Source organism: Curcuma longa, chromosome 10 (assembly GCF_044706935.1).
Source record: "Curcuma longa cultivar G26 ecotype Majalengka, Jawa Barat chromosome 10, ITB_CL_G26_1.1, whole genome shotgun sequence".
Classification (NCBI taxonomy): Eukaryota; Viridiplantae; Streptophyta; class Magnoliopsida; order Zingiberales; family Zingiberaceae; genus Curcuma; species Curcuma longa.
The window spans coordinates 7,840,630-7,862,900 of NC_133870.1; the positions used below are offsets into that span (position 1 = coordinate 7,840,630).

The 22,271-nt window shown below is 40.7% G+C and overlaps 4 protein-coding genes across 4 annotated transcripts; 2 read left to right on the plus strand and 2 right to left on the minus strand.

The window, feature by feature from the left end:
* Positions 1-232: 232 nt before the first annotated feature.
* LOC141835584 (vicilin-like seed storage protein At2g18540) lies at positions 233-1,993 on the plus strand. Its single transcript, XM_074722973.1, is given in 6 exon segments — positions 233-518; positions 600-787; positions 848-928; positions 1,004-1,312; positions 1,384-1,509; positions 1,511-1,993. Coding segments are annotated over 6 exon segments (1,473 nt in total).
* Positions 1,994-3,616: 1,623 nt separating this feature from the next.
* On the plus strand, positions 3,617-5,059 carry LOC141835585 (uncharacterized). Its single transcript, XM_074722974.1, has 3 exons — positions 3,617-4,241; positions 4,440-4,752; positions 4,819-5,059. Exons 1-3 carry the CDS (start codon positions 3,617-3,619, stop codon positions 5,057-5,059), a joined length of 1,179 nt encoding a protein of 392 aa, XP_074579075.1.
* A 4,040-nt stretch (positions 5,060-9,099) lies between these two features.
* LOC141836760 (F-box protein SNE-like) lies at positions 9,100-9,609 on the minus strand. The gene has a single exon (XM_074724286.1). The coding sequence runs from the start codon at positions 9,607-9,609 to the stop codon at positions 9,100-9,102; it is 510 nt and encodes a 169-aa protein (XP_074580387.1).
* A 7,325-nt stretch (positions 9,610-16,934) lies between these two features.
* LOC141835781 (WRKY transcription factor SUSIBA2-like) lies at positions 16,935-22,080 on the minus strand. Its single transcript, XM_074723152.1, has 5 exons — positions 21,772-22,080; positions 19,362-19,902; positions 19,113-19,275; positions 18,862-19,020; positions 16,935-17,838 (listed from the first exon to the last, which is right to left on the minus strand). The coding sequence occupies exons 1-5, from the start codon at positions 22,078-22,080 to the stop codon at positions 17,304-17,306; spliced, it is 1,707 nt and encodes a 568-aa protein (XP_074579253.1). The 3' UTR covers positions 16,935-17,303.
* Between the last annotated feature and the right edge of the window lie 191 nt (positions 22,081-22,271).

The window sequence follows — 22,271 nt, forward strand, 5'->3', positions numbered from 1 at the left end:
ACTCGACGACGGAATCGCCTCCAACCAACCAGTCATCGTCCCACAAGCGTCGCGCTCCCGGCGGCGACGAGTCACCCGCCCAGGCCCTGACTCGCGACGTGGCGTCCATGCACGGTGCCTCCTCGCGAGACCCGCGCATGTCCCGGTCGCCCTTCTCCCATCCATCCCCATTCTTATCGCCCTCTCTTCTTCCTCGCAAGCACAGAGACAGAGAGAGAGGAGGGCGTACGAGATGATGTCTTCGAGAGCTCTGGTTCTGGTCGGGCTGACGACCATTCTGTGCACCCTTGCAGCGGCTGAAAATGGAGACGACGTCCACCACTTGCCGAAGTTCACTCCGCTCGTGACCAAAGAGAGCAGGGGAATCCTGGCACTGTCCGAGGCGGGGATGATAACGGCCGTCGACGTGCATGATGGCTACGGCGACTCTTATCACCTCCAGTTCATCACCATGGAGCCTGGTTCAATCTTCCTCCCTGTGCTCCTCCGCACTGACATGGCCTTCTATGTTCACACTGGTATTTATCAGTTTCTTCAGTCTCTTGATTTCGCTCTGCGTGAAGGTGTGTGGTATGAAGCTTTCGACCTTTCGTCTGCAGGTAGAGGAAGAGTGACCTTCATCAGCGAGGGCGGTGACGAAGAAGAAATGGACGTCGTCCGCGGCGACGTTTACAGGCTCGAGGAAGGCACCACCTTCTACGTGAAAAGCCACCCCGATCCAGCGAGAGAGCGGCTCCGGATTCATGCCATCTTTGACACTCCAGAGATTGATTGTTGCAGTCCCTTGGTAGGTTCGTAGATCGATCTTTTGGCATTGTTGATGAGGTTAACTGCTTCTTGGTTGCAGGGGCTTTCTGCAGGAGCTTACTCGAATGTCAGCGACTTAGTTCGAGGATTCGATGACAGCGTTCTCCAGATGGGTTTTGGGGTATCTTAATTTTGAACTTGTGACAAGATCTGGGATTGACATATGAGTGATCGATTTCTGTAATGGATATGCAAGGTTTCGGAGGAAACAGTTCGAGACATCAAATCTGGTCGGACGCCTCCTCCGATCGTGCCATCGTCTGGAAGGAATGAAATGGAGGAGCCAAACTGGAAGGAAGAGATCATGGAAGCCCTTTTTGGCGTCAGAGGAACATCCGATTTTCTGAGCAAGAAGAAAAAGATGAGCGGAAGCAAGGCGTTCAATTTCTTCAAGGCCGAACCGGACGTGAAGAACGAGAATGGATGGAGCACTGCGTTGACGCACAAGGACCTCAAAGTTCTCAAGGGCTCCTACTTTGCCCCATTCATGGTCAATTTGATGAGGGTTAGCGATCAAATTCTTGTAAATCTTGGAGAAATCTGGACTTGTGTTGATTTGCTGATGGCATTTTGAAGGGCTCGATGATGGGGCCGCACTGGAACCCTAGGGCGACGGAGGTCGCCATCGTGATAGAAGGGCAAGGCGTGGTGCAACTAATTTGCCCCGGCGATGCATCAGGAAAGAAGATCGGGGCCGCCGCCGAGATGCCGGAACACGAAGTTCAAGGTGAAGGAAGGGGACGTGTTCCTGGTGCCGCGATTCCACCCGATGGCGCAGATTTCGTACAACAACGAGACCTTGGTGTTCGTGGGATTCAGCAGCGCGACGAAGAACAACCACCCGCAGTTCCTGGCGGGGAAGAGGTCGGTGCTGCGGGTGATCGGCGCCGATGTGTTGGCGGCGGCGTTCAATGTGAATTCGAGCGTGGTCGAGGGCTTGCTGGCCTCTCAGGACGAGTCGATCATGCTTCCGTGCACATCGTGCGCCGACGAGATGGAAGCGAAGATGAAGAGGGAGGAAGAGGAGAAGAGGGCGGAAGAGGAGGCGAGGAAGAAGGAAGAGGCGAGGAAGAGGAGGAGGCGAGCGAAGGAGGAGGAAGAAGAAAGGAAGAGAGAAGAGGAAGAGAAAGAGGAGAGGAGAAAGAGAGGAAGAAAAGAGTGGAAGGAAGGGAGGAGGGAGCAATGAGTGGGTTTCCATAAATAGTAATCTCAGAATAAAAAGAAGGATGAACTTCTTTCATGCATGTTTTCTTTTGCGCGGTAGTTTTTTTTAATATTGATTTTTTAATTAATTATTTTATATGAATTACATTTTCTTTGTTATTTGGATTGAATTAGAACGTTCATGAAACGGTTTGATAAATGTTCATTTTTTATCCGTAAGAACAGTTAAATAAATAAATTTAAATAATTTATTAAATTAAATAAATTTTTTTAAATATTTGCTTACCACATAGGGGTGTTAGCACATCAAAAAAAATGATAAATCTTGGTTCAGTCTTTTTAAGTTCAAGTTCAGCTCGAGTGGCCGATTCGAGCTTTAATTCGAAAGTTTCCCACCGACCTCTAGGGTAAATAGGTTGCGAATGGTCCGGTTCCATGAAAATTTTTCACCGACCATCAAGGTAAATCGGGAAGCGCATACGGCGGCTAATCCTTTAATTGCGTTCTCCATTTGGAGGGAAATTCTTGCAAATACATCGTAGCTTAAGATCGAACTTGTCTTGGGTTACAATACGTTCGTGATGCCTACCAAACATCATTGCCCCGGGAACGAAAATTATAGTGGGTAAATTTTTTATAGTTCGAAATCAAGCTCAAACGGCCCCATATTTAAAAAACTCCCTAAGAGATTTTTTAGAGGCACGGTACCATTAAGCTGATGAGCAGCTAACATACTGCCTCAACAGAAGCTCACAAAAATGGGCATTCTGGATTCGGTCCGGCTCAATTGAGTCAGGCAATGTTCGAACCGGATCGGGTTGTAGGGTTTAACGAGAGAAGCGTTGGCGTTCAATTTTTTCCGAGCGGAACCGGCGTTTCCGTTCTTTTCGCGCCAAACCCTGGCGCGAAATCTTTTGTTCCGTTCTATTAATCATCCATATCCAAATCCTCCCGCCACTCTCTCTCTACGCTCCCGCTGCGCTGCGATCTGGCGATCGATTGTGCACAGCTAGGACTCTGTCTTCACCTCTTCCACGCTTCCGCCGAGGTTAGTTTCCCTGTTCTTCCTCCCGGCATTAGGGTTTCCTTGAGGTTTATCTTCACGTAGATTTTTGCATTTCTGTTTGGTATATAATCGAGGCAAAGTTTATAATTTTTTATCCTTTTAGGGGGTTGGAGCTTGTTTTCTCTCTCGACTGGATTCTACTTTGGTGCTTTTTAGGTCGTGATGGTTTTAATGTGTTTTCAGAGAGATCCATTTTTGTATTTCTCTATATTTCTTTTTTGATTTGAAGGAAAATCTAGTTGCTCGTTTCTTAATGTCTGCGTTATTCAAATTTGGACTGAGAAAATTGCAATTTTTCCCCTGTTTGCATATCAAATACATAGAGCATATGTCATAACCTTAACTATGTTCTCTGCATGATCCAATGGAACTACAGGAACCAAATGGAGCTGGAGCTGGAGAAGAAATTGTTCTGTTAGCTATGTTCTCGGTACGATGCAATCCAACACTATCTTCACAATTAACTACAGGAATAATCTTGGTAAGAACCAAGTGGATCTGGAGTTGAAGAAGAAATTGATCATTTTTTCCCAGGCGTTTTAGTTGCAACTTACAAATATTCACTCGTTCCCTTCAACAATGAGGAACTCAGTGTCCAGACATCACAATGTGCAGCCCACAAGACGATCTTCCAGACTCAAATTCTTGCGTGAAGTATGTGAATCAGATGTTAGAAGGGAGGATGGATCTTCAGATATTCAGAAACACGTTAACATGGCTGATCCTAGTCTTACTAAGCAGATAAAAATTGAGATGGTGGAAAAAGAAGATGAAACATTTTCATGCAAATCAGGCGAACAAGACAAATCTTATCCTTATGGTACCTCTGATGATCAAATTGACATTCCTTTGAAGGATCTACGTGAAAGGTGCAGAAAGAAGACAAAGAAGTTCCCAAAAGATGTTTCTCCTCTAAAAGTTGTCCATTATGATCACTCAAATAATGATCAATCTGTAGAACAAGAAGAGCCTGATCTCGAGGAACCTATTATTAAGTTGAAACGAAGACATTTAAAAGGATCTATTGAACACAATAAGCGAAGAAAATCTGCATCTGTATCTTTAGATCCTTTGGTTTCTACCTATTCATCATATCAACTGGCAGATATTGGACAAGGTTTTTTAGTTGCTGTAAAAGACAACACAGCAAACAAAGTGAAAGTTTCAGAGGACACCATACATCAAGACTCGAAAACAACAGGAGGTGAATCTCCTGAAACCCTAAACACCATACTTGATAATTTATTTTTTATTTTTTACCTTTTAGATATTGAAACTCAAAATCACTGTCAACCTAGTTGACAAATTCTATGCATGGCATTGTGAACTAGTTCCTTTTTGAAGAAACAAAATCTGTCCAATTTTTGCTAGTGTTTCTCAAGACAATTTTGGGGTATTGCAGGGGCACATTTAATGAAAGATGGTTCCACCATTGTCGTAAAGGAAGATCCTGTTGGCTCTGAGTCTCATAGTACATTTTGTCATGTCAAAACTGAGATTATGGAAAATTCTTCATTGAATTATCAAACTGAAGATTATCATTCTGTCTCTGCTACCTCCACAATTGGTTCATTTCAGAAAGACTATCAAGTTAGTTCAACTACCCTCTCTCTGATTGAATGCCTTGGGGCCTCTTCTGATGTGCACGTAGATTGTCCCAAAAACAACATCGTTAAAGATGATGAATTGGGTGAATTAGCTTCTGTGGTCCAGCAGTCTCCAACATTGATACACAGAGTCACTAGTAATAGCAAATGCCTGACAGTTAGTTTCACTGAAAGTCATGGTGTTCCTATGGAATCTTTTAAACTTCCACTGGATATACCTAATGAAGATGTTTTTGAAAAAAAGCAGCTTCCTCCTATGCCTAGTAAATCTCAATTATATCAAGCCGATGGAGAATCCACAGAAGATAGTGAACCTGAAAACAGTATGAGTATTCATGATATTGACAAAGAATATTCGTGCCCCTCTCCCTCGCGGTGTTGCAACGAAACAAGGAACACAGTGATGGGTCCATGAGAACTGGCTTGCAACTCATAATGTTAATACTAATAAATATTGGATGGCCTTCAGAGTGATTCAGGTTTCACCATTTCATTTGTTTTAAGTCATCACTTTGCTGTTTTTGCAAATATTTGACCGATCCATTTCCTTAGCAGTAGCAAAGTTCTTTTGCTCTTATTTCCATTTTCTGGATATCTATTAGAGGTTTATTAAATAGAGAATTTTCACCAAGCATGCATCAGAGAATGGCATGAGTTGGGAAACTTTTAAGGTTCATTTTGATAAGATAAAAATTGCGTGTGGCGTTTGAAAAAAATTGTAAATTTTCAAGAAATGATTTTTTTTTTCTTTTTTCCTTTGAGAACATATGCTGTGATTATATATATTCGTGCCTTTGCCTGGTTGAACACAAGGTGCTGCTCATTTCTCTGTCTCTTCTTTGCTCTTCCTCAATGCTGTAGAGTAGCAGAGGAGCGTCAAATTTGGGGCTGCCGTTGCATGCAAGTGTAAGCTTCTGTTCTCGGTAAGCAATTTGTTTTTGCAATTTTTTTTTTAATTCTGGTTGTTTGAGATGAAATGTTGAATGGTTGGTTTTCCTCTCAAAAGGGAGGCATTTATGAGCCTGAGGTCTTCAATCTTCAACCTCTCTTCTCTTCTCCTTTTCTACATGTTTGATGGCGTTTGTTTCTATTTGCTGCTTCTTTTGACTTAGATTTTAGTTGAAAGCTGTGCGTAAATCTTTGATGATGGCATTGTCGTGTATGCATCAATTTCCATTTAATTTCTTAGAGCTGTTCTTCGTTTTTTTGTGTGCTGTGTCGTATGATTGAAGAACCGTTCCCATCGGTTGTCTTTCAAACCGATTGTGTATTGCAAACTGCATGCTTAGGTCTTAGTGCTATTTTGAGGATTTATAAGTTCTAGAAGAAAAAAGAAAGAGAAAGATAAAAGAAAAGCCAAAATTTCTGCATGCATTACTGAATCTTTTGCTTTCCAGAAACATCATGATTTTTTTTCCCAGTTTGTACTTGTTCTTGGTAGACAATTATCCTGTTTCCCAATTGTTCTTATTGCATGACAAGTTCAGAAAATTACTTGGGAAATTATTGATTCTTTACCTCACAGGATAGAGATGATGTGGCTGGTTGATATTTCCATTGTAGATTCGACCAACAAAATTCAAAATATAGATTCGGACAATGCTACGAATGTCATTGGGTATTTGTTATTGAACTATACAGATGAGAATGTAGTGCAGCTTGCAAATGGACCTGTCAGCCAGATCATTTCTCTGATCGATGAAGCCAAATCATACCTCACTGAAATGTGGATCTTGCTAGTCCCACGCCATCCCTGATTGGTGAACAGCTTATGTACCTGCTTTCTCCCCCAACTACATGAGCTATTTATTCGCATTCCACCTTTCCCACTGCTGTTCCTTTGTTTCATCATCAGCTGACTTCCAAGGAGACACCGTTTCCGCAGAATCCAGACTTCCAAATACTTCTTCGATTGAAGAGCCTATTAGCCAAACTGCAAGTTTGGGCTTGGAGGATCAACCCAGTCTTTCTAATCCAGAGGCACCTGGGCCACTCAATGATTTGGAAACCAAGATCATTGAATTGCTGAAAGAAAATTGAGAGGCACCTGTTCCTGTTGCCTCTTTGCCCAGATTGTATAGTGAAAAATATGGTAGAACAGTACTGCCTGCTTGGTCTCTTGCGTATTGTCAGCCTAATGGGAGGGCTGGCTTTGGCTTGACAAGTCTGCTTAGCCGGTTGAATCATAAACTTCAACTTATACACATGTGCCTATTTGCTATTAGAGTTCTTCTGCTTGTATGTTGGTCTGATGCAAGATCTCTAATGAATGATTGTGAACAAATGAATTGTTATGACTGAAATGTAGGGCATGCGGGCAGCATCCAGTTCTACTTGCAGAGGATGCTACAAAGTAGATGAACTACAGTGGCCAGATTATCAAAATTCGAACTTGGAGTATCTATTAGCTCTAATCAGATATTTCTCCATTTCTTTCCTGACAGTCGATTTTCCTAGCAAAAGATGTTTCTATTATTTCAAGTAATACACTAGTCCCGCTTGTTTTCTTGTGACCAACTTGCTATGTTTGTGCATATACAATCAATGATCCTGTTCTTAATGTGATGATTCCTAATCATATATATTGGTTTGTGAGCTTCTTTCATTCGAAGACTATCACTCTTATTTTGACAAAAGAGTCTGAACATGTCATATGTGGTTCACCTGTTACGGTGAAAAGATGCCAGCAAAGATTCGATTCGGCATACAGGTAAATGGTTTTACTTTCTCTTGTTATCATTTCTATAGTTTGTTTCTGTTGTATATCTTTTACTCTTTGAATTTTGTGATTTATTTTGCCATATATCAATGAGTTTTTATTTTTCCTCTCTTTTTTGGTAATTATATACAAATTATTCATCTCAATAGTTGAGCATTTGCAGAACGAACCCTGAGGAGTTGGAGCCCAAGCGCAACAAGGAAACAAGTTGGTGGAGTTTCAGTTGTCGAAATGTGTCTCCCTACTAATTTCAATTCTTGTTCTTAACATAATGACTCCATCCATTGCCGTGCCAAATAAATCTGAAAATATTGTACTTGTTCAGAGTCAGCCATTCGAAGAACTTCACCATGCAGCTGAACCTGAGAAACTAAAAAAAAATGATAATCCCAGTAGCCACATCTCTGGGGGTGGTCGGTCAAACTGCTGAAGTTTTCCACCGACCACCTAAATCGGTAAGTACATACGGCGGCCAATCCAGATGCCCAGCATCCTTTTTGCACACTAGGAAAATTTCTGCAAATACGCCGTAGCAGCTTAGAAACTAGAGTCGGTAGAAGGTAAAATCAAACTGCTGCATCATCCCCAACCTACTATCGATGTGACTCCAGTTCTTTTGTACACTAATCTTTGTCGATTGCAGATGTGGACTAAGCAGACTGCAAAATGATCACAACTATATAGAAAAATTGGTAAGCAATGTATAAAGAAAATGCCGCAGACAATCCTTTCTCTTAAGTTGTTTCTACCCTTAGAACCTGAACATTTGCTGTTCTTCGTTTTTGCAGCGATCACATCGAACTTCCTGATGGTACTTTCATTCTCCTTGGATTATGTGGCATATCCTTAGTCACATAGAGATAGACACTGACGTGCATAGAATTATACAGTTCAAATTCCAGACTGGTACAGGTGATGTAGAGTTTTACTTTCTCTAGTCTTCAGTGATTGTGCAATCTTGACTTGCAAACTACCTATGATCGAAACCAAGGCCGCCGTTCAATTGTGTGCTCGAATGGATCCAATCAATTAGCAACCACATTGACCATGTTACTTGTGGCTCTTCATCTACAGTTAGTTATTTCCAAATTCATCCTGACCAAATATTGACACCCTGATCAATCAAATCTCGTTCAAATTTTGCTATCTGGGAGTGTTTTCAATCCAGATAGTTTTAACTCAGGAATGTAAACCCTAAACCCTATCTGAAACCCATTCCAATGCTTTACATCTCTACAGAAGGAAGCAAACTGAATGAAACAAAACAACAACATGATGATGATGATTGATCTTCATAGGGTCATACCTCCAATTAAATCTCAATTGGATAAGTTTGGCTTCACTCAGAATATAATACGTTTCATTGTGATCAACTGTAATTTTTTGATTTATCTTTTCACAGATGATCGTGAAGTTGACCGTGTGAAACTGTTGGGTAGCGGATTTTATTTTTTTACAGAAGAAAAAAATATAGTATGTCTGGGGAATTTAAATTTTTTTTTATAATTAATTAAATATATACTTGCTGGTGTTGAAGGATTGTTAAAAATATATAAAATTCAAAAAAAAAAGTCGAACAAATGAGAGACATGGAGATTTATCGAATTATTTTCTTTTGCCCCTGCAATAAATAAGTATCGAATGGTGGGACGCGAGAATGAGAAACCGAAACCGCCTCCTCGTTCGACCGATCCAACGGCGGACAGAGCTCCGGTGTTAAAACCGAGGGGCCGAGATCAAGACACGTCGACGGGCTTGCACAAGAATAGCAGCGACGCGGGGCGCTGCTGCTGCTGCTGCTGCCTCCCGCCCACGCCGCCGAGCCGCTCGTAGCAGTCGATGGAGAAGAGCGAGAGCGCGAGGGAGAGGGACACGCGGCGCGCTGCCGACGACGACGACGCCGACGACACTACTGCCGGACCCTGCCTCCTGACGCCGGCGAGCCGGTCCAGCGCCGGCCCGATGCAGAGCCGATACAGCCGCCGGTACCCGCCGAGGGCGGCCACGACGGAGCGCGTCCCGCCCGCCGCGGCCGCTCCGGAGACGGCCACGTGGCGGTGGCAGACGGCCTCCCACACGGCCTCCCGGCGGCCGACGGCGTTCCAGAGGCGGCAGACGCACCCGGCCGCCGCCAGCGAGCGGCCGTCGAGGCGCCCGAGTACCTCTGCGAGCAGGTCGGCGTTGTCATTGATGGGGAACCGCCGCCACCCTGCCGCGCCTCCCTCTTCTTCTCTGTGCGGTAGCATCACGGTCACGCGTCGATTCTCCTCCGCCCTCCTTTCCGCTGGAGAAGGGTTCTATAAATAGGAGGAGAACGAAGACAAGAAGCTTTAGCGTTTACTTGCGAATGGGTATCCTATGAAGAGGTCTCGACCGTCCGATTCCGCTGAGATTCAATCTTCACCGTCGGTGCTCAATCGAGAAATTATATTTTTAAGTTAATTACCAACGTTAATTGACTCGGAAGGTATCTTTTGGGAGGAAGGGTCCGGATGGGGCCAACCAGGAAGGGCCAAAGAGCTTGGAGATGCGCAAAAGATTTTTTTTTTTTAAATTTTGTTTCTTAAAATAAAAAAGAAAAGAAAATGCCAAGTATAACGTGACCATCAAATTCAATATTATTATTATTAAAGAAATAAGTGAGTAGCAGAACAAATATGGCAAAGCATTGGACGTGTGAGAGAGCATCTCAGTCAGGTGTCTTTATTTGGGGTTGTGGTCGGTGACGAGTCAAATCGCCCATCGTTGCACTACCAATTTCATAATCAACGTTAAATTTGCATGACAATACGTTGTACGTGACGTGACCATGTCTTTAGCTACACAGCCAATGGCCAACGATCCATCTCTAATTTTAAGCTCATCTTATCCATTTATTTATCTATTTGGAGATTAATTAATCAATTAATTCTAGTGAATTATAATTCTTTTATGATATCCGGGAGGTGACTAATTCTGCAACTACTGTACAGTTTATGTAAAATTTTCATCCATCATCAAAAAAAAAAAAATTCAAGAAGGAAAAATGAATTTTAATGGATAACTCAACATCACGAGTGATTCGAACACCATAGATATGAGATGCCCTATATGAAAATTAAATCCTTGTTGCATGATAGTCCGTCCTATTATTTACTATCACACTGTGTCCCAAAAGACTCTTTTATGATATCAATTCTTCAATAAGGTGAAATTCATCATCCCAGCTACCCTACACAATCGACCCTACGACCATCTGTGAGGAGACAAATCGAGAAGTTATAGCTGACCACTACGGGAGAGAGTATTATCTTGGCTTCGTCGAGATTTGACCTTTGTCTATTTCAGTAAGTCTGCCAGTAGTAACCAACTCAACCATATAAGGTGGAAGCTCTTTTATGATATCAATTTTAACCAAAAAAAAAAATCTATCACTCCAATGACCCCATATGATCGGTCCCATAATTATCGATAAAGAAGTAAATCGAGAAATCTAAGATGAGTGATTACGTGAAACATGAAAATCAATAGATCGAATTTGACCTAAAGGATATAATGCCCTTAGTTTAAAATCCTATTATAATGACTTAAAGGAAGAGGGGCGGCATCAGTCCTCTTTTAATTTTTTAATATAAGAGGTGTAAAAATATAATAATAAAGGGTAAATAGGAGACAACAACATGACTACTCCCTTTCAACGTAAATATACATTTTTCACCTCGTAATATGAAATTTCTAACTCTCTGTCCATATACGGGACACCTAGCAAATAAGACAGGAACTCTCATAGGATTCCTATATAATCATGCACATTGAAGGGTATATATATATATATATATATATTGTCGAAAAATATCCCTGAGAAAAACAAACGAGTTGTTACTTACCTTAGGACATTTGATCGAAAATCGAACTGATCGAACCAAACGACCAGATCCATCTGTTACACCTTCGCCTCTCTTGTCACAGTCCCTACACCTTCCTTTCCTCCAATATATGCAATGCAACAATGCCCTTCCTGTTGAAAACCAAACAAAACTGAGAGACATTTGGCTTTGGGTGTCACGTCATGCATGATTTTGTTCATACAGTAGCTTCACTTGAGACACAGTATCATTGAAGACATCCTTTTTGCAGCAGGTGATGTCAAATGGCAAATCAAAATGATGCATAAAGCTAGAGGTGCCTTCATCATGCACAGGAGCCTGTGAAGAAGCACAGTCCAGTTCAGAATCCTTCGCCCAGATGAGGAGAAATGGAGTGCATCCAAAACCCCTCTCGTGACCGTCTTCGTACCTCTGCAATCACTGCCAAAATATTAATGTCGCCCACGATAAGTCAACAGTGCAGAAACATAAATAAATTAATCATGCAAAGAGAGGCCAAATTCGAGCACACCTCCCACAGACAATCAGCAAACAACAAATTGATCTCGCAGACCTTCCAAAACCTCGGAAAACTATAAGGCTGAAAGAAAGAAACAAACAAGCAAAAAGATGAGGCATGGCATGGTTGTCACAGCAATTGTTATTGTAAAAACTGTCAGGAAAGGCAACTGTTTCTCATATGTGAGAGGTTATTGTGACTTTAGCAGGATGTACCAGGCAATATGTGTTTGAACTTGAGCCCTTGGAGCAAAGCCCGAAGCTATTTTGTATGTCCTCTTCCTCAAAGGAACTATCGCCCTTTGGCTTTATCTTTGACCACTCCAATGTCTTCACTAAGTTAATGAGCATTGGGTTTATGAGTACAGGTCAAGAACATCTCCTGCTTGTTATTATAATTGCCTTAGGCTCCTGCACGAGTTAAGACGTCAGGGACAAAATTTGAGGGCAGATAAGCACAAGAAAGAAATTATTATCCCTTTTAATTCTAGTGAATCCGATGATCAGTGACACTTATGGAACTCATAAGTTTTATTATAACAATCTGAAACTCAACAAGTTGACCAACTGGCCTCGTGGAGCATGGTATGAATATCTAATCTATCTGTCAAATGGAAATTGTCAAATAAAGAGAAGTCTTTTGTGCAAAGAATTCCATGGCCCATTCGAGGATCAGGGTGCTTGTTGTTCCAGTCCATTGCCTTTTGGGGCTTTCACTTTGATACTAACCAGCCTGCTCGTGCTCGCTTTCAGGTGCTGGTGATGGTGGCTGCTGTTTGAAAACTTTGACATGGCAGAGCTTGCCACCAACTTCATCAGCAAATGTAATTCTCCTCCTTTTTTGAGTGCTGTTGGCTGGAACAGTTGATTTGTTGTCGGTCGATCTCTGCAGTTAACACAAAATGGTATCATGTCTCAAGTTTGAGGTGTTTTGGATTGTTGTTATGAGAAGAGAAAAATAGAAGTTTTACCATTATTTTACAGAAACGAATGCAGTCCTTTTTCATTATAGATAACCATTTCCTAGTGGTCTTTTCGAGTTCAGAAGCATCTTCAGCAGCTACCTTAATCTGTCAAATTTACAGATGAACAATATGATCAGATCAAGTCATAGAATACCTGTATAACATTGGCAGGGAAAATAGCTTGCAGTAGGCTGGTAAATCAACTGTGGAACGAGTTAATACCGTGAAACAAGAAAGGTAAAGCTCGATCAGACATAAGTGAATAAAAGTTAGTAGTTTCTTAAAAGTTGAAGGCCTAGATCTGGAAGAATGTTTCAATGCAAAGTTCAAGTTCTTCATTTACAACCTAATATAGTCCTACTTCAAGAAATTATGGTAGGAAAAAAAGAGTTGACCACAATAGATAAAGATGGGAGAATTCCAGTAAAGAAATGAGGTTGTGCATCTAGACCTTGTCTTTTTTAAGTTAGGTCTATCCTTCCTTTTTCTTTCTCCAACTTACAGGAACTTCCATCCTCTCCCTTCTGCTTCCCTATCCTAGTACCTTTTCCTACAGTTTCATTGCTTTCTCTTCCGCTAATAATTGCCAAACATGCTCAGGCAATGTAATTGATGTGAAAACATACTCGTGTCCCTCTCCCTCGCGCTCTCGCTCTTCTCCATCGACTGCTACGAGCGGCTCGGCGGCGTGGGCGGGAGGCAGCAGCAGCAGCAGCGCCCCGCGTCGCTGCTATTCTTGTGCAAGCCCGTCGACGTGTCTTGATCTCGGCCTCTCGGTTTTAACACCGGAGCTCTGTCCGCCGTTGGATCGGTCGAACGAGGAGGCGGTTTCGGTTTCTCATTCTCGCGTCCCACCATTTGATACTTATTTATTGCAGGGGCAAAAGAAAATCATTCGATAAATCTCCATGTCTCTCATTTGTTCGACTGTTTTGTTGAATTTTATATATTTTTAACAATCCTTCAACACCAGCAATTATATATTTAATTAATTATAAAAAAAATTAAATTTCTCAGACATACTATATTCTTTTCTTCTGCAAAAAAAAAATAGAATCTCCATTCTAACAACTCCAACAATTCCACACAGTCGACTCCATGACCATCTATAAAGAAATAAATCAAGAAATTACAATTGATCACAATGAGACGTACTATTTTCTGAGTGAGGCCAAGCTTGTCGAATTGAGATTGAGTTGGAGGTATGACCCTATGAAGATCAATCATCATCATCATTGTTGTTGTTTTGTTTCATTCGGTTTGCTTCCTTCTGTATAGATGTAAAGCATTGGAATGGGTTTCAGATAGGGTTTAGGGTTTACATTCCTGAGTTAAAACTATCTGGATTGAAAACACTCCCAGATAGCAAAATTTGAACGAGATTTGATTGATCAGGGTGTCAATATTTGGTCAGGATGAGTTTGGAAATAACTAACTGTAGATGAAGAGCCACAAGTAACATGGTCAATGTGGTTGCTAATTGATCGGATCCATTCGAGCACACAATCGATCGGCGGCCTTGGTTTCGATCATAGGTAGTTTGCAAGTCAAGATTGCACAATCACTGAAGACTAGAGAAAGTAAAATTCTACATCACCTGTACCAGTCTGGAATTTGAACTGTATAATTCTATGCACGTCAGTGTCTATCTCTATGTGACTGAGGATATGCGACATTCTATCCAAGGAGAATGAAAGTACCATCAGGAAATTCGATGTGATCGCTGCAAAAAGAAGAACAGCAAATGTTCACGTTCGAAGAAGAGAAAGGATTGTCTGCGGCATTTTCTTTATACATTGCTTACCAATTTTTCTATATAGTTGTGATCATTTTGTTTGTAGTCTGCTTAGCCATGCAGTCACTTCTGAGTCGTCTCCTTACAGGAATTCGCATCTGCAATCGACAAAGATTAGTGTACAAAAGAACTGGAGTCACATCGATAGTAGGTTGGGGATGATGCAGCAGTTTGATTTTACCTTCTACAGACTCTAGCTTCTCAGGTTCAGCTGCATGGTGAAGTTCTTCGAATGGCTGACTCTGAACAAGTACAATATTTTCAGATATATTTGGCACGGCAATGGATGGAGTCATTATGTTAAGAACAAGAATTGAAATTAGTAGGGAGACACATTTCGACAACTGAAATTCCACCAACTTGTTTCCTTGTTGCGCTTGGGCTCCAACTCCTCAGGATTCTTTCTGCAAATGCTCAACTATTGAGATGAAGAGGGAAAATAAAAACTCATTGATGTATGGCAAAATAAATCACAAAATTCAACAAGTAAAAGATATACAACAGAAACAAACTATAGAAATGATACCAAGAGAAAGTAAAACCATTTACCTGTATGCCGAATCAAATCTTTTCTGGCATCTTTTCACCGTAACAGGTGAACCACATATGACATGTTTAGACTCTTTTGTCAAAATAAGAGTGACAGTCTTCGAACGAAAGAAGCTCACAAAGCCATATATATGATTAGGAATCATCACACTAAGAACAGGACCATACTGACTGTTAACAAGGAACATGATTTGATTGTATATGCACAAACATAGCAAGTTGGTCATAAGAAAACAAGCAGGACTAGTGTATTACTTGAAATGGAGAAATATCTGATTAGAGTTAACAGATACTCCAAGTTGTTCGAATTTTGATAATCTGACCACTGTAGTTCATATACTTTGTAGGATCCTTTGCAAGTAGAACAGCGTGCTGCCCGCATGCCCTACATTTCAGTCATAACAATTCATTTGTTCACAATCATTCATTAGATGATCTTGCATAAGACCAACATACAAGGAGAACTCCAATAGCAAATAGGCACATGTGTATAAGTTGAAATTTACGATTCAACCGGCTACTTGTCAAGCCAAAGCCAGCCCTCCCATTAGGCTGACAGTACGCAAGAGACCAAGCAGGCAGCATTGTTCTACCATATTTTTCACTATACAATCTGGGCAAAGAGGCAACAGGAACAGGTGCCTCTCAATTTTCTTTCAGCAATTCAACGATCTTGGTTTCCAAATCATTGAGTGGCCCAGGTGCCTCTGGATTAGAAAGACTGGGTTGATCCTCCAAGCCCAAACTTGCAGTTTGGCTAATAGGCTCTTCAATCGAAGAAGTATGTGGAAGTCTGGATTCTGAGGAAACGGTGTCTCCTTGGAAGTCAGCTGATGATGAAACAAAGGAACAGTGGGAAAGGTGGAATGTGAATAAATAGCTCGTGTAGTTGGGGAGAAAGCAGGTACATAAGCTGTTCACCAATCAGGGACGGCGTGGAACTAGCAAGATCCACATTTTGGCGAGATATGATTTGGCTTCATCGATCAGAGAAACAATCTGGCTGACAGGTCCATTTTCAAGCTGCACTACTTTCTCATCTGTATAGTTCAATAACAAATACCCAATGACCTTTCGTAGCATTGTCCGGATCTATATTTTGAATTTTGTTGGTCAAATCTACAATGGAAATATCAACCAGCCACATCATCTCTATCCTGTGAGGTAAAGAATCAATAATTTCCCAAGTAATTTTCTGAACTTGTCATGCAATAAGCACAATTGGGAAACAGGATAATTGTCTACCAAGAACAAGTACAAACTGGAAAAAAAAATCATGATGTTTCTGGAAAGCAAAAGATTCAGTAATGCATGCAGAAATTTTGGCTTTTCTTTTATCTTTCTCTCTCTTTTTTCTTCTAGAACTTACAAATCCTCAAAATAGCACTAAGACCTAAGCATGCAGTTTGCAATACACAATCGGTTTGAAAGACAACCGATGGGAACGGTTCTTCAATCATACGACACAGCACACAAAAAAACGAAGAACAGCTCTAAGAAATTAAATGGAAATCGATGCATACAGGACAACGCCATCATCAAAGATTTATGCACAGCTTTCAACTAAAATCTAAGTCAAAAGAAGCAGCAAATAGAAACAAATGCCATCGAACATGTAGAAAAGGAGAAGAGAAGAGAGGTTGAAGATTGAAGACCTCGGGCTCATAAATGCCTCCCTTTTGAGAGGAAAACCAACCATTCAACATTTCATCTCCAACAACCAGAATAAAAAAAAAAATTGCAAAAACAAATTGCTTACCGAGAACAGAAGCTTACACTTGCATGCAACGGCAGCCCCAAATTTGACGCTTCTCTGCTACTCTACAGCATTGAGGAAGAGCAAAGAAGAGACAGAGAAATGAGCAGCACCTTGTGTTCGACCAGGCAAAGGCACGAATATATATAATTACAGCATATGTTCTCAAAGGAAAAAAGAAAAAAAAAATCATTTCTTGAAAATTTACAATTTTTTTCAAACGCCACACGCAATTTTTATTTTATCAAAATGAACCTTAAAAGTTTCCCAACTCATGCCATTCTCTGATGCATGCTTGGTGAAAATTCTCTATTTAATAAACCTCTAATAGATATCCAGAAAATGGAAATAAGAGCAAAAGAACTTTGCTACTGCTAAGGAAATGGATCGGTCAAATATTTGCAAAAACAGCAAAGTGATGACTTAAAACAAATGAAATGGTGAAACCTGAATCACTCTGAAGGCCATCCAATATTTATTAGTATTAACATTATGAGTTGCAAGCCAGTTCTCATGGACCCATCACCGTGTTCCTTGGGGCTGAATAATACATGTCAGATGAAGCATTTAGAGGGGCTGTTCTAACTGCAAATCCTTCTCCAGACTCGTAGATTCTTGCATGTGGAATTCTGTTAGTGTTCGACAGAGAGGTTGCTCGAATTGCAGGCCCTCCGATACCACCTGATTCAGACTGATGGTGCTGAATCTGATCTGTTTCCTTAGTGTGAGTTTCATATGAGAGGTTACTTTGATTGGGGCTGATGCTAACACCAAGGTCCAGGCTAATTGTGTCACTTTTCATGTCTGCAGCTGGAAGAGGAAAGGGTCTAGTGAAACCTTTAAGAAATGCTGAACTAGGCACTGTTGGAAGACTTGCTCCATTTGTAACATGCGAAGAGGATGCTTCATGGCTGGTAGGTTTTATGGCGGGTACATCATGATTATGCTTTCCTTCATATGTCGTAATCACAGCCTTCGGATCGTGTGATGCTCTCTCGACATGTTTCCTAACAGGGCAACCAACTGATGTGCACTTGTAATAACTCCTACAAATCACAGAGTTAAATATGTCATAGATGATATATCGACCAGAAACAAAAGTCAAATTTATTGAGCCAGGAAAAATGAGGTTTAATCCCTACAAATTATTTCGTTAAAACGCGAGGGGATGCAATAGCTAATTAATTATCCTTGTCTTCTTAACAATAACATGTACACGAGAATTGCAGACACACAAGAACCCAAGTCCAAATGTAACAAGCTACATAATTGTGGTATAATGACAAACTATTCCTCTTTCAAGAGGGCATTGGAATATAATAGGAAATAAATTGTCCTTATCCATCCCTGCATGCAGGCTCACAAACAAAAGGAAAAAATAAAAAATAAAAAGACAATAAATAAATAAATAATAGAAAGAAAAAAAGTAACAAGAACTCAAACTTATATGGAATGACAATGGATAACAATCTAGAGACTTGAATGCTTGAATGGTGGATACAGTGTGTATTATCTCTTAGGTTGTACCCTCAAACGTTATGTCTTGATTCATAAGTTATCTATGATTCCAATCAAATAAAAGATGACAAGGATAACAAGAACAAACAAAACAGAGAGCCAACTCAAGCTTGTATACGTAGAACATTTCTTTTTATGGGTCTTGCTTGGGGGTCAAGCTAACAGATTGTTGTTCACAAGTGATGCATCCTAAATTCCCAATTATAACCTACAATATACCTGGAAGATGCTTATTAGACCAACTTTGTAATCCATCCTCCAGAAATACAAAATAATATAGATAAACGGTAATTCAGTTCTCTTTGTAACAAGACAATTTTCCAGAGGCATAGCAAAGAAGTTTGATTTAAAAATCAGAACCATAACTCTCCTAACTACCACTACTAGAAGCTGGTCTATGTATCTGACTAACAATAGTGCCACTCATACTCAAGAGTTGACACAAGATTGATATTGAGTTATGGTAACTTAATAGTTCTAAACAAATTAGAAATGTGTAGTAGTTTGCTAGTGGAGGAAAAATGAATTTAGCTCCAGAAGATGGACCTTACCTGGGATTAGGATTCCCTTTGACTATTTTCTGGCCATACTTTCGCCAGCGATACCCGTCATCCAAGATATCAATTTCACTCACAGTTTGGACAACAACACGTGGCTCATAGTTCATTTTGCCAAGTGAAGCAGCATCATTAACAGCTATTTCCATTTTTCTGATTAGAGTATTTCAGTTTGTTAATTAAAAATAAAAGTTAATAAGATAATCTTTGACATGTAAACTGCAAGGTCAAGCACTAAAAGATACCTGCGCTTTGACTCCATACTGTCATCTCTAACAAACTCATCAGCATTATTGAGTTGATCACCACCAGTTTCAGCATCATACTCTCTGATTGAGGCAGGAGACAACTCGGTAGTAAAATTAGGAGCAACCTGATGAGATTTGCTGGGTGCCATTTCTGACTCATCTGAAAATTTCAAGTTCAGGATGAATTAAGTTAAAAATTGTCAAAGATGAGATAACATCCATTCATTTAAATTTAAATCTTCTTACTTTCGGCGCTGATAAAAGAAGACAGATTATCAGTTTGTTCCTCATCTTGGCTGGTGAAAGTTGCACCAACAGGCATACGACGATTAGGTGGTGGCTTAGGATGATCATGGCGACCTTTGTAGATGATTCCAGCAATTTGCCCATCATGAGACCGCTCTATTTGCCTCTTCATTTCGCAGTTAGGGTGTGTGCATTTGTAATAGCTCCGAGGATATTCACTCCCTTTAACATGCTTCTGTCCATATTTTCGCCAATTATACCCATCTTCTGCAGATTTTTCAAGTATACTATATTGGTTAGATTCTCTACAATCAGATAGAATCATCTGTGTTCTATTCTCTGAACATGCTGTCTGTTGCAACTCATCAGAAAGTTCTCCAGGTGGTACACTAGCCCCCAGAGGTGATGCTTCAACCGATGAAACTGTAAGCGGTACAGGTGGAGTCAATTCATACTTATTGGTAAGTTTGTTCTGGCCTTGAGATTGACATTGGCTTTGGATGCAAGGTTGCTGTTTTTCTTGGATCAAACCAAAAGGACCCTGCAATCGATGGCATAAATTTATACTACACTAACCTAAGCTGGCTCATATGCATTGTTTGAGAGGATCCTTATAATAAAAGATAAAGCAACTGCATTAATCTAGAGAATATGCGAAAAAAATAAATAACTAAATAAACAAAGCAGAAAATTGTCAAGAATGGCATTAGTTGTATGTGAAATTTGTGCCCACATGCAGTAAAACCAAGAAACCTTTACCATCTGTGTGTAAATGTGTAGTTCCTTTGTTATCTAGATTAGGTTGCAAGGACAACAATGATTTTAGCATCTAATAACCTTTGAACTATGATGAATCTCTCTGCAAAATCTAACAAATAATCAAAACATAACTCTAGATCCAAAGAGGTAAACCGAATAGTAAGAACATAAACACAGCTTGAAATACATTCGTAACTTATTTTAAGCAACCAGATATTCCTATAGATTAGGTTTATCATGAGCAACCAGAGATTTGTATATTTGTGTAAACTGTAAACCATGATTCTTCTCTCTATGGGATAAGACCAGTCTGTGTCCTAGTCCAAGAGCAATCTTTGCTCAGAAAATATCCTGGCTAGAAATAAGAAACAAAGACCTTGCCTGAATAGGAAATTACCAAAGATCTTAATGAAGAAAAACTCAGATTATAACATGATCCAATGTGAGTTCTAAGTGCAAAATCTCCAATTCCTACATCGTGCGCACTAACATTAAGTGTATCCAAACAAACAGTTTGATCAATGAAAAGGCAGTACTGAGTATCCCAGTAGTTGGAGAAGGCACAGCCCGCACTAGAGAATGTCAAAAGGAAATTTGTCTTGTCTAGCACAGATGCCAAAGGTATAACAAATGGAAAAGGAAAAGATGCGGGCTTCATGACTAGTATTTGTGATGGTCCTGATAAACAAAGTTCTCCAGGGTGGATTGAAGCACAAGTAATAGAAATTACCATCAGCTCAGGCCCTTTACTTGTCTAGCATCTTGTTAGTTTCATTCATCCAATCTCAAATTATACTAGGATAATTGTGCATATAAAATCATGCAGACTTCTATTTTCCTGCTGTTATCTAGGTTTCAAACAATCTACAGCTACACAAATACTTGACATAAAACGACAATTTATTACAAGCATCACAAAAGTGCATGAAGGACCTTAGTGCCTTCCATTAATCTTACAACTAGCACTTTCTGGAGTTATGCTAATATTCCGATGCTTCAATTCTGAACAAGGATGACACATCATACAGAAAGGCAAAACGAATGAAGAATAATGAGAACTCTCCCAAAAAAAAGGTCACTTGAACCACAGGTCCATTGGATGAAGACAATGGAAGATTTTTATAATAAGACAAATTCCAAATAAGTCAATAGCAAAGTATCTGTTGTGATAAGATTTAACGGATAAAGGCAAGGAAACAGAATGAAATAAAGTGAGAATATGAATCCATTAAAAGCTATGGGCGATGCGTCTCTACCATCTTGCTTTCTCAATATAATATTAACATGAAGAAACACCCTTACAGGAAGAAGAGAATGGATTTGAGCTTAATAATAAACCAACTGCACAGCAAGTTAGACACCACGATTTAGAGATCACGCTAATGAAAGACAAATCTGCTTGTATGTTCACACTTCAGACAAGCTATCGACAACTATCCACGAATTGAAGATTTTTCATCAAGTACACTTAAAGGTATGACACAACCTAAACCAGAGCAAAAATCTTAAAGCTAGCAAACCGAAAGTGTAGGAAATCAGAGATTGGTGTAAAAAGCGGCTTCATTGTGCACCTAAGTGCCCACCAGATAAAAAAAAAGGACGAAATATAGCTAAAGGATGAACAAGAACTAGCAAGTGAAGAAACACCAACCTTCACGTCGGGGAGGAGGACAGGGGGTTCAAGCAGCGCGGAGGGGCTAAGCCCAGGGGGTATCGTGAGGCACGGAGCCCGCGCGATTGGGAGCCGAGCCGGCGACATCGACTTGTACCTCGCCTCGTTCGCTGCCGCGAGCAGAGAAACCCTAGGATCCGGTATCCCCTCGCGCCCATTGGCGTCCTCCCGACTCTCTCCACCGTTCCCAACGCTGCCGCACTCAAACCGTAGCTCCGACGGAGCTGAACCACCCTCAGGCGGTAGCTCACGTAGATCATCAGGCGCCGGCGAAGGATTCCTCTCCATTTACAGGTCCCAAAGGTAGCAAGCAGCGAAAGAGCGAGCTGAAATAAAACGTCGAAGCGGAAGAGAAAGAAGTGCCATAACGGCGATCAAGTGAGGACATTTCAGGAAATCCACTAGCTGTCAGAGACTATTAATGGCGGATTGATGGCGACTCAAAATGACTAAAATACCCTCATTAACCCATTTGAATT

Excerpts from the sequence above, each read along its gene's own strand:
- LOC141836760 (XM_074724286.1), bottom strand. The coding sequence starts at position 9,609 with ATGCTACCGCACAGAGAAGAAGAGGGAGGCGCGGCAGGGTGGCGGCGG.
- LOC141835781 (XM_074723152.1), bottom strand. The coding sequence starts at position 22,080 with ATGGAGAGGAATCCTTCGCCGGCGCCTGATGATCTACGTGAGCTACCG. Across the intron at positions 19,903-21,771 it reads TCCTCCTCCCCGACGTGAAG|GGTCCTTTTGGTTTGATCCA; the intron begins GTTGGTGTTTCT and ends CATCGATTGCAG. Across the intron at positions 19,276-19,361 it reads TTCTTTTATCAGCGCCGAAA|ATGAGTCAGAAATGGCACCC; the intron begins GTAAGAAGATTT and ends TGAAATTTTCAG.
- LOC141835585 (XM_074722974.1), top strand. The coding sequence starts at position 3,617 with ATGAGGAACTCAGTGTCCAGACATCACAATGTGCAGCCCACAAGACGA. Across the intron at positions 4,242-4,439 it reads AGACTCGAAAACAACAGGAG|GGGCACATTTAATGAAAGAT; the intron begins GTGAATCTCCTG and ends GGGGTATTGCAG. Across the intron at positions 4,753-4,818 it reads TTAGCTTCTGTGGTCCAGCA|TCATGGTGTTCCTATGGAAT; the intron begins GTCTCCAACATT and ends TTTCACTGAAAG.